The sequence below is a fragment of the Notamacropus eugenii genome, chromosome 3, assembly GCF_028372415.1.
Source record: "Notamacropus eugenii isolate mMacEug1 chromosome 3, mMacEug1.pri_v2, whole genome shotgun sequence".
Taxonomy (NCBI): Eukaryota; Metazoa; Chordata; class Mammalia; order Diprotodontia; family Macropodidae; genus Notamacropus; species Notamacropus eugenii.
Window position 1 is genome coordinate 98,001,951 of NC_092874.1, and position 15,135 is coordinate 98,017,085.

The following is a 15,135-nucleotide window of genomic DNA, read 5'->3' on the forward strand; positions in this document are numbered from 1 at the left end:
AAAACTCCTGTTCTGATTTTGTACATATTTATTCTAATCCATCCCAAGGTTATTTATTTTTTTCTACCTCTATTCCTATTGTTTGTAAGTAATAATAATAACCGCATTTAGAAAGCACTTTACCATATCTCATTTTATCTTCTCATCAACCTGTAGAGGTGGATGCTATTATTATCCCTAAGAAACTAAAGAAGAGAGAAGGTAAATGACATAATGGAATGAGGCTGGATTTGAGTTCAGGTCTTCCTGACTGGAGGTCTAGCACTCTATCCACTGCACCACCTTAGCTGCCTTTAAGTTCACTTAAGTGTAATGAACTTAGAGAAATGTAGTTTCTTTGAAGTTGTCTCACTACTGAGTCCTTACAAAAAGTAATATCAGCCTCTTTATTCTTTCTGCATAGATTATACTATTCCCAAACCAGCCTTGATATCCCGTATTGAACAAGGAAAGGAGCCAGTCTTCAAGAATCTAGCAAATTTGGAGAGAAGTGTGAGAACAATTCAATCTGGTGCTGGTGAGCTACGTAACCCTGACAGCGCTGTGGAACACCAGTCTGCTGATAATGGGCTATGTAACTCCAATAACATTGAGGAACAGCAGTCTGGTGATGATGAGCTATGTAACTCTGACAGCATTGAGGAACAACAATCTGTCTCTGGTAAGAGAGAAGGGATTAAGACCTTGTGGAAAAAGATTAAAAAAGAAAGAAAGCACTTCAGTAAAACTAATCAAGATCTTTAAAAGTTTGACAGTATCTTTTTTGCATTTGGATTAAAAAGGAGGTTAAATTTCTCTATATTTCATTGCCAAACCTGGTAAATACAATGATCAATTTCAGAGTTGTTTGTTTTTGCATTTTTTCCTTCCCATTTATAGTGTAGTGTTGCGTATTGTTTTCCTGCTTCTACGTAAGTTCTCCCATGCTCCTCTATATTCTTCATATCCATCATTTCTTTCAGCACTAGAATATTCCATAATATTCATATACCACAGTTTGTTTAACTTTTTCTCCAGTTGATAGGCATTTTTTTTTTGTTTTTAGTTCTTTACTATTCAGTTAAGGCCAATAAACATTTATTAAGTGCCTACTATGTGTTGGGCATTGAGCTAAGTGCTAAGGGTACAAATAAGAAAAAAGATAGTCCCTGCCCTCAAGGAACTTACAATCTAATGGGAAGACAACACACAAAAGGAAGCTGGAAAATGTCAGGGGGTGGGGAAGAGGGTAGATGGAAACCATGAGGGGGCCAGGATGGGAGCATCTTGTTCTCTGGAGTGCAGATAGAAAGTAGACACCAAAAAGCCGATCATAAAAAGTGCTGCTTTGAATATGTTGGTGTATATGAGAAGTTTCTTTTTGTCTCTCACCTCCATAGGGGATGTGCCTATCAGTTTATGAATATTCCCTTCCCCTGTCAAACCCTCTAACTTTGACTATTTCCATCTTTTTTTCATCTTTGCCAATTTGATGGGTGTAAAGTGAAAGCTTGGGGTAGTTTTGTTTTTTATTTCTTCTTATTAACAATTTGGAACAATCTTTCATTTGGTTTTCAATTCTTTTAAGAGCTGTTTGTTCATATCTGTTGACAATTTATCCACTGGAGAATGGTTCATAGTCTTACATGTTTGTATTAATTTCCTACGTATCTTGAATGTAAATTGTTTATCAGAAAGATCTGATACAGAGGTGATCTATCAACTTCAAGCAATGGTAGGATATAGCCTAGGAAAGGAAATCAACCACAGCTAGACTGAAATGTCTTTTCTTCAAGAACTGTTGTGGTCTTGAGGAGGTGGAACCAAGATGGAGGAGTATAGGCAGCAACTCAGCTAAATTCTCACATTTCCCTCTAAACAACTTTAAAATAACTCCTCGAATCAAATTAACAACTTCAACAAAGTTGCAGGATATAAAATAAAACCACATAAATCAGCATTTCTGTATACTACCAACAATATCCAGCAGCAAGAGATAGAGAAATTCCATTTAAAATAATTGCAGACAGTATGAAATATTTGAGAGTCTACCTACCAAGACAAACTGAGGAACTATATGAACGTAATTATAAAATACTTCACACAAATAAAGTCAGATCTAAACAGCTGGGGAAAAAGTAATTGCTTATGGACAGACCAAGCCATTATAATAAAAATGGAGGTGAACAAGATGTTTCATCATTAATACTTTGGAATTGTCTTGGATCATTGCATTGCTGAGAACAGCTAAATCATTCACAGCTGATCACTGTATAATATTGCTGTTACTGAATATAATGTTCTCCTGGTTCTGCTCATTTCACTTTGCATCAATTCATGTAAGTCTTCCCAGGTTTTTCTAAAAATATCCTGCTCATCATTTCTTATAGCACAATAGTATTCTATCACAATGATATAACACCGCTTGTTCAGCCAATTCCCAATTGATGGCCACTCCCTCAATTTCAATTTTTCACCATCACAAGAGCTGCTATAAATATTTTGTGTATATAGGTTCTCTTCTATTTTCTTCAGTCTCTTTGGGATACAGATCTAGTAGTGGTATTGCTGGGTCAAAGGGTATGCATAGATTGATTACCCTTTGGGTATAGTTCCAAATTGTTCTCCAGCATGGTCAGATCAGTTCACAACACCACCAGCAGTGTGTTGGTGTCCCTATCTTTCAATATCCCCTTCAACATTTGTCATTTTCCTTTTCTGTCATATTAGTCAATCTGATATGTGAGATGGTACCTTACAGTTGTTTTAATTTGTATTCTTCTAATCAATAGTGATTTAGAGCTTTTCTTCATGTGACTATAGATAGCTTTGATTTCTTCATTTGAAAACTACCTATTCATATCTTTTGCCCACTTATCAACTGGGCAATGACTTGTATTCTTATAAATTTGACTCAGTTCTCTATATATTTGAGAAATTAAATATTTATCAGAGAAACTTGTTGAAAAATTCCCCTCCCTTACCCCAGTTTTTGGCTTTTCTTCTAATCTTGGTTGCATTGGTTTTGTTTGTTCAAAATCTTTTTAATTTGATGCAATCAAGTTAACCATTTTGTATCCTGTAACACTTTTTGTCTCTTATTTGGTCATAAATTCTTTCCTTATTCTTAAATATGACAGGTAAAATATTCCATGCATCTTCAATTTGTTTATGTTATCACTCTTTACGTCTAAATCATGTGCATATTTTAACCTTATCCCTGTATGTGGTGGAAGATGTTGACCTATACCTACTTTCTGCTAAGCTGCTTTCCAGTTTTCCCAGAAACTTTAGTCATATAGTGAGTTCTTGTCCCAAAATCCTGGATCTTTTGGTTTATCAAACACTAAATTACTATATTCATTAGCTACTGTATATTATATACTTAGTCTGTTCCATTGATCTACCACTCTGTTTCCTAGCCAGCACCAGATTGTCTTGATGATAATTGCTTTGTAATATAGTTTGAAATCTGGAACTGCTAGGCTGCCTTCCTTAACATTTTTTTCATTGATTCCCTTGATATTCATAACCTTTTGTTCTTCCAGATGAATTTTGTTATTAATTTTTCTAGTGCTATAAAATAATTTTTAGTAATTTGATTGGTATAGCACTGAATAAGTAAATTAATTTAGATAGAATTGTCATTTTTATTACATTGACTTGGCTTACCTATGAGCAATTACTTTTTCTCCAGTTGTTTAGATCTGATTTAATTTGTGTGAAGTGTTTTATAATTGTATTCATATAGTTCCTGGGTTTGTCTTAGAAGGTAGATTCCCAAATATTTCATATTGTCTGAATTATTTCAAATGGAATTTCTCTTTCTATCTCTTACTGCTGGGTTTTGTTGGTAATATAGAAATGCTAATTTATGTAGGTTTATTTTATATCTTGCAACTTTGCTGAAGTTGTTAATTTTATTTGAGGAGCTACTTTAAAGTTGTTTGGAGGGGAATATTGTAAGATTTTAGCCGAGTTGCTGCCTGTACTCCTCTATATTGGTTCTGCTTCTTCAAGATTACAGTTCTTGAAGAAGAGACATTTGAGTCTAGCCATAGCTGATTTCCTTTCCTAGATTATGTCCTATCATTGCTTGTAGTTGGTAAATTACCCTAGATTAAGCCAAAGGTAAGGCACCTAGTTTTGGACCAATGCCACTTGGGAAGCAGACACTAAGGCAAGTCATCTTAGTCTTTTTATATCTCTCTTTTAAGTTGTTATTAGTATGGAAGTAAATAAGCTCATATCTATGTGCTTGCTTGCCTAAGTAACTCAATGAAACAGCTCTTTGAGAAACAGAGCTAAATTCAAATCAGAGACTTCACTCTATGTAGCAGAGAAATATAATTTCTCCTTTCTGAATAATATTTCTATTTGCATTTATTACAGGAAGCCTTTCCTGAACCCTGTGGTAGAAATGGGGGATGAATGCAATAACATAGTCTCTGTGTTATATTTCACAAGCCTAAGAAAATTAGCATTGATATGGTTTCTGAAATTTCTGTTACAATCTATGGTCCAATCACTGGTTATATCTGTGGACTCAAGGAATTGGTCTTTATAATATTGAATACAGGGAGATTTCATATCTTTATTCTGGCTTATTTAATTCATGACTTCATTTAGTCTAAGTAAGTTCTCTACATCCCATTTATGTTTGGTATGTTAATGAAAGGAGTTTGCACAGGGAAAAGTTATAGCTTTAGGAAGGACACTTAGTGGGGATAGGGGATAGGAAGGTGGAATAATACCTGGATTTTCAAGATAGCCCAGGTCAGAGTTGGATTCTCACTTTTACTTTCCCAGAAGTGGTTCCTTGACCCCATTATAGATTAGATGTGAGTAATAATTGAACCTTTGCTCTTTCTTTCAGAAAACCAGGGAGCTATGCAGCTAAAAGCAAAGGAATGCCATTTTGGTGGTCCTCAAAACCAAGACTTATCTGGATCTTCATCACTTAAAGGGGGAAATGTTTTCTGCAGGTCTAATCAAAGAAACACCTTGAGAAACCTCTCCCCCCGAAACAGAGAGCCTTCAGTTCCAGAAGCTAATAGCGCTAAGGGATCCACTGAGAGGGTAGAAGAGGAACGTCCGGGGACGATCAGCTGCCAGAAAGCCCCCAATGGACATAGATTCTATCCTTGCCATGTGTGTGGGAAAAGCTTCCAGTTCAAAGGTCACTTGGTAAAACACCAAAGGAGCCACTCAGACAACCAATGTCAATGCCCCAAGTGCAAGAAGAAATTCAGCAGGCAATCTGACCAGAAACAGAAAGGAAAGGACAAAAAGAAGAGAAGGAACAGAAAAAGAATCTATGAGTGTAGTGAGTGTGGCAAGAGCTATGGCTTGAAGAGGAACCTGAATGCCCATCAGCGTAAGCACAATGGGGAGGATTTCCTGCAGGAATCTGAAAGGAGTAAGAACTTCACCCGCAAGGTCAACCTAAAGAGACCTGACCGCACACGCAGCAGGGGGAATGTCTTCACTTGTAGGGAGTGTGGGAAAAGCTTCTGCCAGGAGTCTTACCTGCGAACCCATCTAAGCCTGCATAAGGAGGAAAAATTGTTCATCTGTGGTGAGTGTAACAAGTGTTTTTCTTATCAATACAAGTTCATTGAACACATCAGAGTTCATACTGGGGAGAAACCCTTCCAGTGTACCAATTGCGGAAAGAGCTTCCGCCTCAAGATCAATTTGAAGATCCACATGAGCCTGCATAATGGGGTTGATCCTTACCGCTGCAGTGAGTGTAAAAAGACCTTTGCTCACAAATCAAGCCTTGTTAAACATGTCAGAAGACTTCATAAACTGGATAGGCCTTTTAAGTGTCCTGAGTGTGACAAGACCTTCAAAAGGAAGACCACCATGAGACTCCATTATGGCTTACACAAAGGGGAAAGACCATTCCCTTGCACAAAATGTGACAAATGCTTCAGCCAACAAATTAAACTCACTGAACACATGAGAGTACACACTGGGGAGAAACCTTACCGATGTCCTGAATGCGGTAAAAAATTTCGCCTGAGGAGAAGTATGATTGCCCATCATAGTGAACACAGTGGGATGAAGTCCTTCATCTGTGGGGAGTGTGGCAAAAGATTCCTTATGCAGTACATGCTCACAGAACACTTCAGAGTCCACAGTGGGGAGAAGCCCTTCCAGTGTGGTGAATGTGGTAAGAACTTTACCCGGAGAACCAACTTGAATGCCCACATGCGCATCCATACTGGACAAAAGCCTTTCTCCTGTACCCATTGTGGCAAATGTTTCCCCCATCATTCTAAGCTCGCTCAACACCTTCAAGTGCACAACAAGGAAAAAACCTTCCAGTGTCCCGAATGTGACAAAAGTTTTCGTCAAAAGAGAAGTCTGAAGGCCCACATGAGCCACCACAGTGGGGAGAAGCCTTTCACTTGTAAAGAGTGTGGCAAAAGCTTTGCCTTGCAACATGTCTTCAATGAACACATCAGAGTTCACAGTGGGGAAAAGCCCTTTCAGTGTCCTGAATGTAACAAATGCTTCTATAGGAAGGCTACCATGAAGGTCCATCAGAACAGACATAAGCAGAAAAAGTCATATCCTTGCTCCAAGTGTGAAAAATGTTTTTCCCAGCGTTGTGAACTTACTAAACATGCTAAATCTCACCAAAAAAAGGAGGCCTTCCAGTGTTCAGAGTGTGACAAGAGCTTCTCTCAGGAAAAATCTCTGAAGGTTCATGAGAGCCTGCATAAAGGGGAGAATACACTTTCCTGTGAGGAATGCGGTAAGAATTTCACCCGGAAGTGTGAGCTAAGTAGACACATCAAGATCCACACTAGGAAGAAATCCTTCCAGTGTCCTGACTGTAAAAAGAGTTTTGTTCATAAGTCATCTTTGAGGGCACACCACCACATACATAAGAAGGAAAGACCATTCTTATGTTCTGATTGTGGCAAGAGCTTTGCTTATGTGGGTGCATTCAATACCCATACTGCAGCCCATGCAAAGGAGAAAGCCAAGAGTTCCAGGTCAGAGAAGAGTTCCAGATCAGAGAAGAGTTCTAGGACAGAGAAGAGTTCCAGGTCAGAGGTGGTACCCAATAACGCCAGCTCTTTGGACCAATGAGCATCATTAGAGTTAACTCTAAGTATAATTCCATAACAGAGGGGAATCTATACTAGGATACATACCAACCAGATGTCTGGATGGTTCAGAAGAAATAGAAGGCTGAGTAGATCCAAGAATCTGAGAGACCATGAAGAGCCTTCCTTTTAAACTCTTACATTGAAGCCTCTCTTTGCCCTTTCCTAAGAATGTCCTTTCATTTGAGTTCTCATTGCTCTAATTGACTCCTTTAGTGCCTTCTAAAGGTGTGAACAACACATTGATCCTTTTTTCCTCCTCTCCTCCAGGAATTTCTGAAAAAGATCATGAATGAAGACATGGGAAGGGGTAGAAACTCTTCTTTAGCTTGATGTAGTCTCAATTTCCCTTTCCTAGAATTCTTTGATTAAACTTAACAGGATCTTTCCTATGAAGTTAATAATGTCTTCTAGGGAGCATATTCCTGAGAGACAGCTCTACTTAAAAAAAAAAAAAGTAATATCATCCCAGTTTTTAGGATAATTTCTCGCTTAAGTCTTAATCATTCCCTTCAGAGCTGTATTAAACCTTTCTACCAGAAATGACATTGTTGGTGACAAACAATAGGTTTTATGTTTAACCCGACTTTATTTCCATAGGTATTTATCACTTCTGAAAAATCTATTAGGATCGTTAAAGAAAATCCCAGATGAAAAAATTCAGTTAACCTTGGCCGTTTTTTGTTCCTTTAACAGAGGCCAATACTAGTGCTTCTATATACCTTGTGGCATAAACTACCACTGCAAGAATTGTTTTGTTTTGTTTTAATGATATGTGGACTTAAGCAACACACCTACTAGGCCTATATACTGTAAGGAAAAGTTTCCCTAAGAATAGGAAAATAAGGCTTTAGTTTGGTGTTCACTTTTGAACACTCTCAAAAGACTTACAACTTTCTGTTACCTGCTGTGTTATCTTAGACCAGGAGAAATTTAGCAACTACCTTCTGATGTTTAATCCTTAGATCATTTATCTATGTGTATATAAGTGTATGTACATATACATATGTGTATGTGTGCATAGACAAATATATACATACAGATCTGTTTGGAGAGATAGACCTATTTCTATACATAATAAATGACAATCAATTAACCTTTTTATGTACTAAACATTTGCTTCTGGGGTTTCCCTAATAACACATAGGATCACAGAGTTTGAGTTGGAAAAAAAATTTTTAACTTACTGCATTTTAATTACTTGCCCTTTTGAAGCCCACAGTTACTGATAAAGCTAACTTCAGACTGATGATCAAAGATTATGCATTACTCTTCCTTATAAACTTCTTGAAATTTGACTTCTGTTCTTTATTCCTAAATAAGTCTCTTTCCCTCCTGAATGTTTTAAAACACAGTTGAGCAGAATTCTGTTAAAATTAGGATCTTCATAAAGGTACAAAGAAAAAAATAAATAATGGAAATATGAATTTCATTAGGAAGATCAGAAAACTTGTATTTGGATCAAGCTAGAAATAGCCTGCAAAATCTTCAATCAGCAAATTCCTGCTATGTACAAAGGACCACTGCTAGGTAGTGTGAGGATTTTAAAAGAGCTTCTGCCAGTTGGAGAGAGAAAATATATACACATTAAAAACTTGAAGTATACAAAGGTATAAGTAATTTCCTCTTGGTCTTTGTCATGGAAGAAAAGCAACGTGCATAGTGGCAAGAGCCCTGGACTTAGGAGTCAGAAAATCTGGGCTTATATTAAGGAGAAAAACCTAATAATTTGCTGTGTACAAGCAATCTACTTGAAACAGATCTTTATACAAAGTTTAAAAAAGTGTTTGTAGTATAATAGTGTAGTACTTTCCACAGGATCTTAATAGTAACCAAAAACCCTATCAACAAGTATTCTTGTGACTGGTTTGGTAATAATAAGGAACTTTGGAAATATCAAAATCCCACTTACGTGAGTTGTATGAAAAGTAGAGATGACAACAATATGGATTATGAAAAGTTGGGGAAACAGCATATTGTTCATGTTTCTCTGGCTTACTCATTTGATTTTAGTTCTTTCAGGAGCCAACCCCTTCCTGCTTTGGTCAAATGAGTACTTAAAGCTGACTGCATCTCTTGGATCTGCTCACTGTACTCTTTTACCATAAAAGCTTTTTAATAAATCCATATTATATGAAGGTCACTTTAAGAAGAATGCCCAAGTAGAGGACAGATATTGCCTTGAGTTCTCCATCACTTGTCATTTTTGCCCAACATGTCCTATACAGGAAAATTTTGTCAGAGATGTTGGAGTCAAAGCTGTTTTCTTTTGACATACTGTGCTGCAGTTAGTTAGAGAGCAAGGGAATTACTTTTCCTTGTATAATTTAGTTAGTCCTCTCTCGTTTTATGCTATGGAAGAGATAAGTGCTAAAAATGATTTGTCTAAGTGGTGTCTCTTAAGTTTGTGAACTTCTCATATAAGTAATGGAGTGGAATTTTCATTCTGTTGCCTGACGTAGTTAGATATGAATAACTTTCTAACCATTTAGGAAACTACTAATCAGGGCTCAAAGACTCCAATATCTTCATGTTAAGAGCAAACCAAAATTCCATCCAACTGGATGAACAGATAAGTACTTACAAAATAAATATGCAAATAAAATATAATAAATATAAGGAACAATATAGGTAAAAGGAATTATGCCAGGCTCTGAAGTGACGAATTATGACAGCTAAAACTGAACTGGATTTGGAGTCCAATGGTTAAATCTTGACTAGAATCTTGGTTCTGCCACTTTGCTACCCGTGTGACTTTGAGCAAGCTGCCCTGGACCTCAGTTTTTTTCACTGTAAAATGAGAGGGTCACTTTATATCAATGGTTTTCAAACTTCTCAAGATTCCTTTATACTCCAGGACCTCCCCCTATCTCAATAAGCTTTTGGTTATACGGTTTATATGTGTTATGTAGTGTAGTAGAAATTAAATTGCCTTAGTATTATTATGAAAATAGTTTTGACCTTGAGAACCTCCTGAAGGGATTTTCACCCTCCCTTTGGAGGGTGGACCACAGTTTGAAAACCATTGCTTTAGATGATCTCTAAATTCCCTTCCCAGCTCAAAATCTGTGGTCCCATAATTATGCCTTAGAGAAGTTTTTTTTGAAAGCCAAAGTAACAATCACTATCTCAGAAAAGGCATTTAAAATTAATTTGGTTAAGAGAAATAAATCAATTGTTATATGCTTAAAAGCTTTATATATAATGAGTGATATGACTTCTGAGTATTTAAAGAAAAAAGTAAATGAATTATAAGTCCTAAATAGTAAGATGGTAACTGATGGGGCCTTTCAAATTTAGAGAACTCAAATAAGGAAGAAATTAAAGATATGAAAAAATGTTCCTTTCAAAAACTAAGAATAATAGGTGTTTGGAGATTAGTGAATGGTAATCCTAAGGAATATACCTGTTTTGCAGTATTACACATAGTCTCTGTAAAAACTGATCATGTGATGGGGCATAAGGAACTCATAAATAGATGCAAGAAAAGCCAAGTGGATGAAGAATGCATATTGTTCAAACTAGTGTGCGCAGTTAGATGGAGAAACTTATAAACCTTGTCCATCAATCTGGAATAGAAATCACACATGGACAATTGAAAAGGAGGTAGAGAACAAGTTGGATTGTTGTTGGGAAATTGCAAAGTTTTAATGACCGAAAGCTTGTCCCTGAAACAGACACCATCTTCAGGTGATGTTGTATGGGTGAGAGTCATGGGCATCTACAATCTTCATAGACTTAGGTTGGGGATTACTTAAAGGGTAGTGGAGAAGAACACAGTGGACATGAGTAGACTGCAACATATTATGAACCAGGAATTATTCAAGGGAAGTTGTTTAACAGGCTTCATCAAAGAAATATCTGATCATTAATGAGCCAGTCATATAGTAAGAGGAAGGGACAACCAGGTGATGGGCCCATAGGATATATTTTGTAGCCATAAAATGGGAAGAGAACACAAGGGAGGCCCTAGCATTTTGGGATCTACTATTATTGTACAATCAGATCAGTGTTTTATAAGTTTTTTATGCTTCACTGGTAAAGCTGTGTACATATGTCTGCCTTATATGTGTATATTCACTGGTATTAATTGGGTTTGGAGTTTATTGTGTCTTTTTCCAGTAATTTGATGTAGTCTGAATGTAATCAAAGGACAATAGGTATTTGAATTTCAGCTCTTTTGCTTTCTATGTATGTGCCATTTATGTGTCCATCAATATACCTCAGGGTCATCATCTGTAAAATGAGAGTATTGGACTCAGTGACTTCCAAGGTCCTTTTAGCCCTAAATTTATGATTCTGTGAGTTTAGAGAGGAAGAATTTCATTGAGAAAACTTTCTGATCATTCTGATTAAAGTAGGAATAAAAGATTCTTTTCATTTTATTATAGTTAAGCATTTGTAAAATCTCCTATTAGAAAATTTTATCAGACTTTTCTTCTAATGCCTGGCTAGCATAACATTAGTTGAGAAGGATTACATAGGCCACTGTAAATTTGTGTATCAATATGTGAGTTTGTGTGAAGAATTTTTTTCCACATAAGAAATCAAAAGGATAGCTAAAGTTGTATTTTCTAAACCTATCTCTATATTTTGCATATTTTACTTCTTCTATAGGTATGCTTTTGCTATTAATTTGTTGGGTCAGAAATTTTAATATGCTAGAAAATAGCCTCTGGTTTACTAATTAGAGATATTTCATGTTTTCTACCCTTATCTCTATGTTTTGCATTTTAATTTTATTTCTTCTATAGGTAGACATGATTTTATTTGATGTTAATTTGATGGGTCACAAATTTTAATAGGAGAGAAAATGGCTTTTGGTTTACTAATTAGATTTATTTCATCATTTTGGGAATTCAAACTTCTATTGGTGGCATAATGGGACACATTGTCATTGATGAGAAAAGGTCCCAGAAGAACAGGATGTTGGAGAGGGATCAAAATTCAGGGAGCCAAGTGCCAAAAGATGTAGTATATCCCCTTCCCCTGGCTTTGCTTGTTTACCAGTAGTTTGTTCTGCCATGTAAAGGTCTGTTTAAAAATCAAAGGAGAGCTTCTAATTGTTTTATCCTCCATCACAAATGAGATTTTAATGTAATTATTTTGTTCATGAGCCCCAGAAAAATCAAAGCTTTCTCAACAGTCAACTGTGATTTTATTTTCCTTTTTCAGGAAAATTAACTTCTGCAATTATCACGTGGTTGTAAAATCAGTTCTTGCAATAGGCTCTCTCTTTGATTTTTTCTTTTTATCTCCATATCCTGCCTCTTCTCTTTCTTTTTGTTTAGAGCTAAGGTTTAATCTTCAGTCAAAAGTAAAGAGTAGAGATTACGCTCCAGGCATAGCAGCCAGGACAAAGGCATAGAGAAAGAGGTGGGATATCATGTGTGAGGGACAGAGAAAAAGCCATTTTAGTTGGATTATAGAGGGCAAGAGGAAATAGACTGGTGATATAGGTTGGAGTAAGGTTGTGGATGACCTAAAAAGTTGAATAGAAGAATTTATTTCTGGTCCTAGAGGCAATCGGGAGCCCTTGGAGTTTACTGAGTGAGTGACATAGTAAGACTTTAGCATAAGGAAAATCACTTTGGCAGCTTTCACTACCTGTGTAGAATAGTTTCGAGTGTGAGACTGAAGGTAGGGCACTCAATCAGGAGGTCATTACAATAGACTAGGGAAAAGGTGAGGAAGGCTTGAAATGAAGTAGTGGCTGTGTGAGTAGTAAGACAAGGATGGATGCTAGAGATGTTGGAAACATAGAAGTGGCAAGATTGGATAGATGAAGTGAGGAGAAATGAGAAATTGAAAATAATACCAAGGTTACAAACTTGGGAAACTAGAAGAATAGTGTTCTAGACAGAAACTGAGGAAAGCCAAAAGAAATACGTTTGGAAGGAAAAACAATGAGTTCTGTTTTGGGCATACTGAATTAGATATGTCTATGAAACATTCAGTTTGAAATGTCTAATAGTTGATTATACAATGGCCTCAGTCTTTGATACATCAAAAGGAAGAGGAGTAATTGTAGAGTCTTGATCTCTGTTTATATAAAGGCTAAGTTACCATTTTCCTGCAAGTCTGAACTGGGGAGAAAATTTTGAATTTTGATCACAGAACTAAGATATGTAATGTAGTGGCAAGTGCTCACCCCTGTATAGGAGACTTTATATAAAGACAATGATATTTCTATTACTAGATATATTTATGTACACACACATATATATTTCTATTGCAACACTTTGACTTATTAAATGTTTAATCACATCTATTTGCAATTAGAGACACAGATAGGTATATTAATATTTAAATATGTTATATATTATAGTATACATATACATATACACTTTTGCTTACCTACTGCATTCCTGAACTTTTAAAAGTTTTTTTTTTAAGAGACCTTGCAATGTCAGGCCTATCCTTCCTTGTGGTTATGTGTATAAAACAATCAACAATCGACAAGGCCATGTTAAATAGCCATCTTCACATGTGTATTGTGAATGATACATTTGTTAGGCTAACCACAAGTCAGGCTAACCCTCTCTACCAATTCCCTCCCCTCCCTACATAGTGATATCCAAAGACCTTGTGATATAGACTCAGAAGCCAAGAGAAAAAGTTGCACTTACTTTATCAACTAAAATGTTGGCCAACCCAAAGTGGGAAACAGGAAATCAGAGCTAGCACTTTAACAAGCTGCCCCCCTCCCCCCCTCCCACCAAAGTACAATCATAAAGATGGAGCCATCATGTATGCTGTCTCACAAATATTCTGTGCCTTGTGTCATGTTTCACCTTAATTAAGGACCAGCCACTGTGGATGTGTGTCCTTGATGTTTTGTTGAATTAAAAATAAAGACATATAAATATGAGTTTTGCTTTCATTTCTAAGATGATGAGGTATATGATTTTTCAATGAAGTACAGAATTAGAAAATGGGAAGTGAATGGTTATTCCCATTAATCTTATATGCCTACCTACTTACTGCAGAGCTAAAACCTCTCTTCACAATTACCTTAAGGCAGATTTAGTGAGGTACAGGATACCAAGGTCCAGTGCAAGGACACATGCAGGAAAATAGGATGGAGCTATGGACAGCTTGTATGGGCTAGCAAGAGCCGATTTTTAAATATTCAATGTGACTATTTCCACCTCAGAAATTGGCAAATGTTACAAGTCAGGGCTTGATGTATTTTTTTGTTGATTGTCTAAAGTTAAGAAAGTGATGAAGAAAATGTTAATAATGCAGATTAAACTTAAAACTGTGTTGTGTGTACATAAATAACTGTTACATGTATACCAGCACACACCTACATGGAGCACACAAGACAGTAAAGCACATCAGCTTTATTGAGAGAACATGTGACCTCAATGTGGCCAATATGCCTATTGAATCAGCCCTATGTAGACGTAAGGGAATAATGGGAAGGACTGCGAAGCAGGTACACTAAGGTAGCAGATAGCAGAGCTTTTCTAACTATTTCACTGTTTTACTCCCTTGAAGGGATCGGCTCCCATTGATTGACCTCAAGTCTGTCTGTATTAAAACCCTTGAAAAATATGACAACAAAACCCATTTTTGACCATTCTAGAGATTTTCCCCACTACCAAAACAGGATTAAGAGAAGCTCAGCCCAGCCAAAGTATACATGGTTAGTCTATAATACTCAGCCCTAAGACCTGGCTAGAAATAGTCTCACCATGAGAGTTCACACTGCCTTTCTTCCCCACCCCTCTAGTTTTTCTGCCCTTTGAAGAAAACACTTAAGCACTTCTTAATGCTCTTTCCTGTAGCAGCCTATCTATCTGTCTGTGTCTGTCTATCTAAAACACATGTGTTTACTAAGCCAAACTAAGCTAGAAAGAGATATACTAGATTTCTCTCCCCTAGGAATCCATGGTTGTAGAAATAATAGAGTGAAGTATGAGAAGGGTGGTCCTTTAACAATTACTCCCTATGTTCCCATAATTTAAAAATTTAGACAATTTTTTCTTTTTATTCCTTCTCCTTGTATACTTGTGTTTACAGAGCT

At 36.5% G+C, this 15,135-nt stretch overlaps 1 protein-coding gene across 2 annotated transcripts in view; it reads left to right on the forward strand.

The window, feature by feature from the left end:
• The window catches only part of LOC140533079 (uncharacterized), a 29,121-nt gene extending 15,147 nt beyond the window's left edge, over positions 1–13,974 (forward strand). The window contains exons 3-4 of one of the 2 annotated variants that reach the window (XM_072652408.1): positions 404–661; positions 4,856–13,974. In XM_072652408.1, the coding sequence (XP_072508509.1) occupies positions 404–661; positions 4,856–7,086 (2,489 nt within the window). In that variant the 3' untranslated portion in view covers positions 7,087–13,974. The remainder of the gene's footprint in view (positions 1–403; positions 662–4,855) is intronic. The other variant, XM_072652409.1, reaches the window with a different exon arrangement.
• The last annotated feature ends 1,161 nt before the right edge of the window (positions 13,975–15,135 follow it).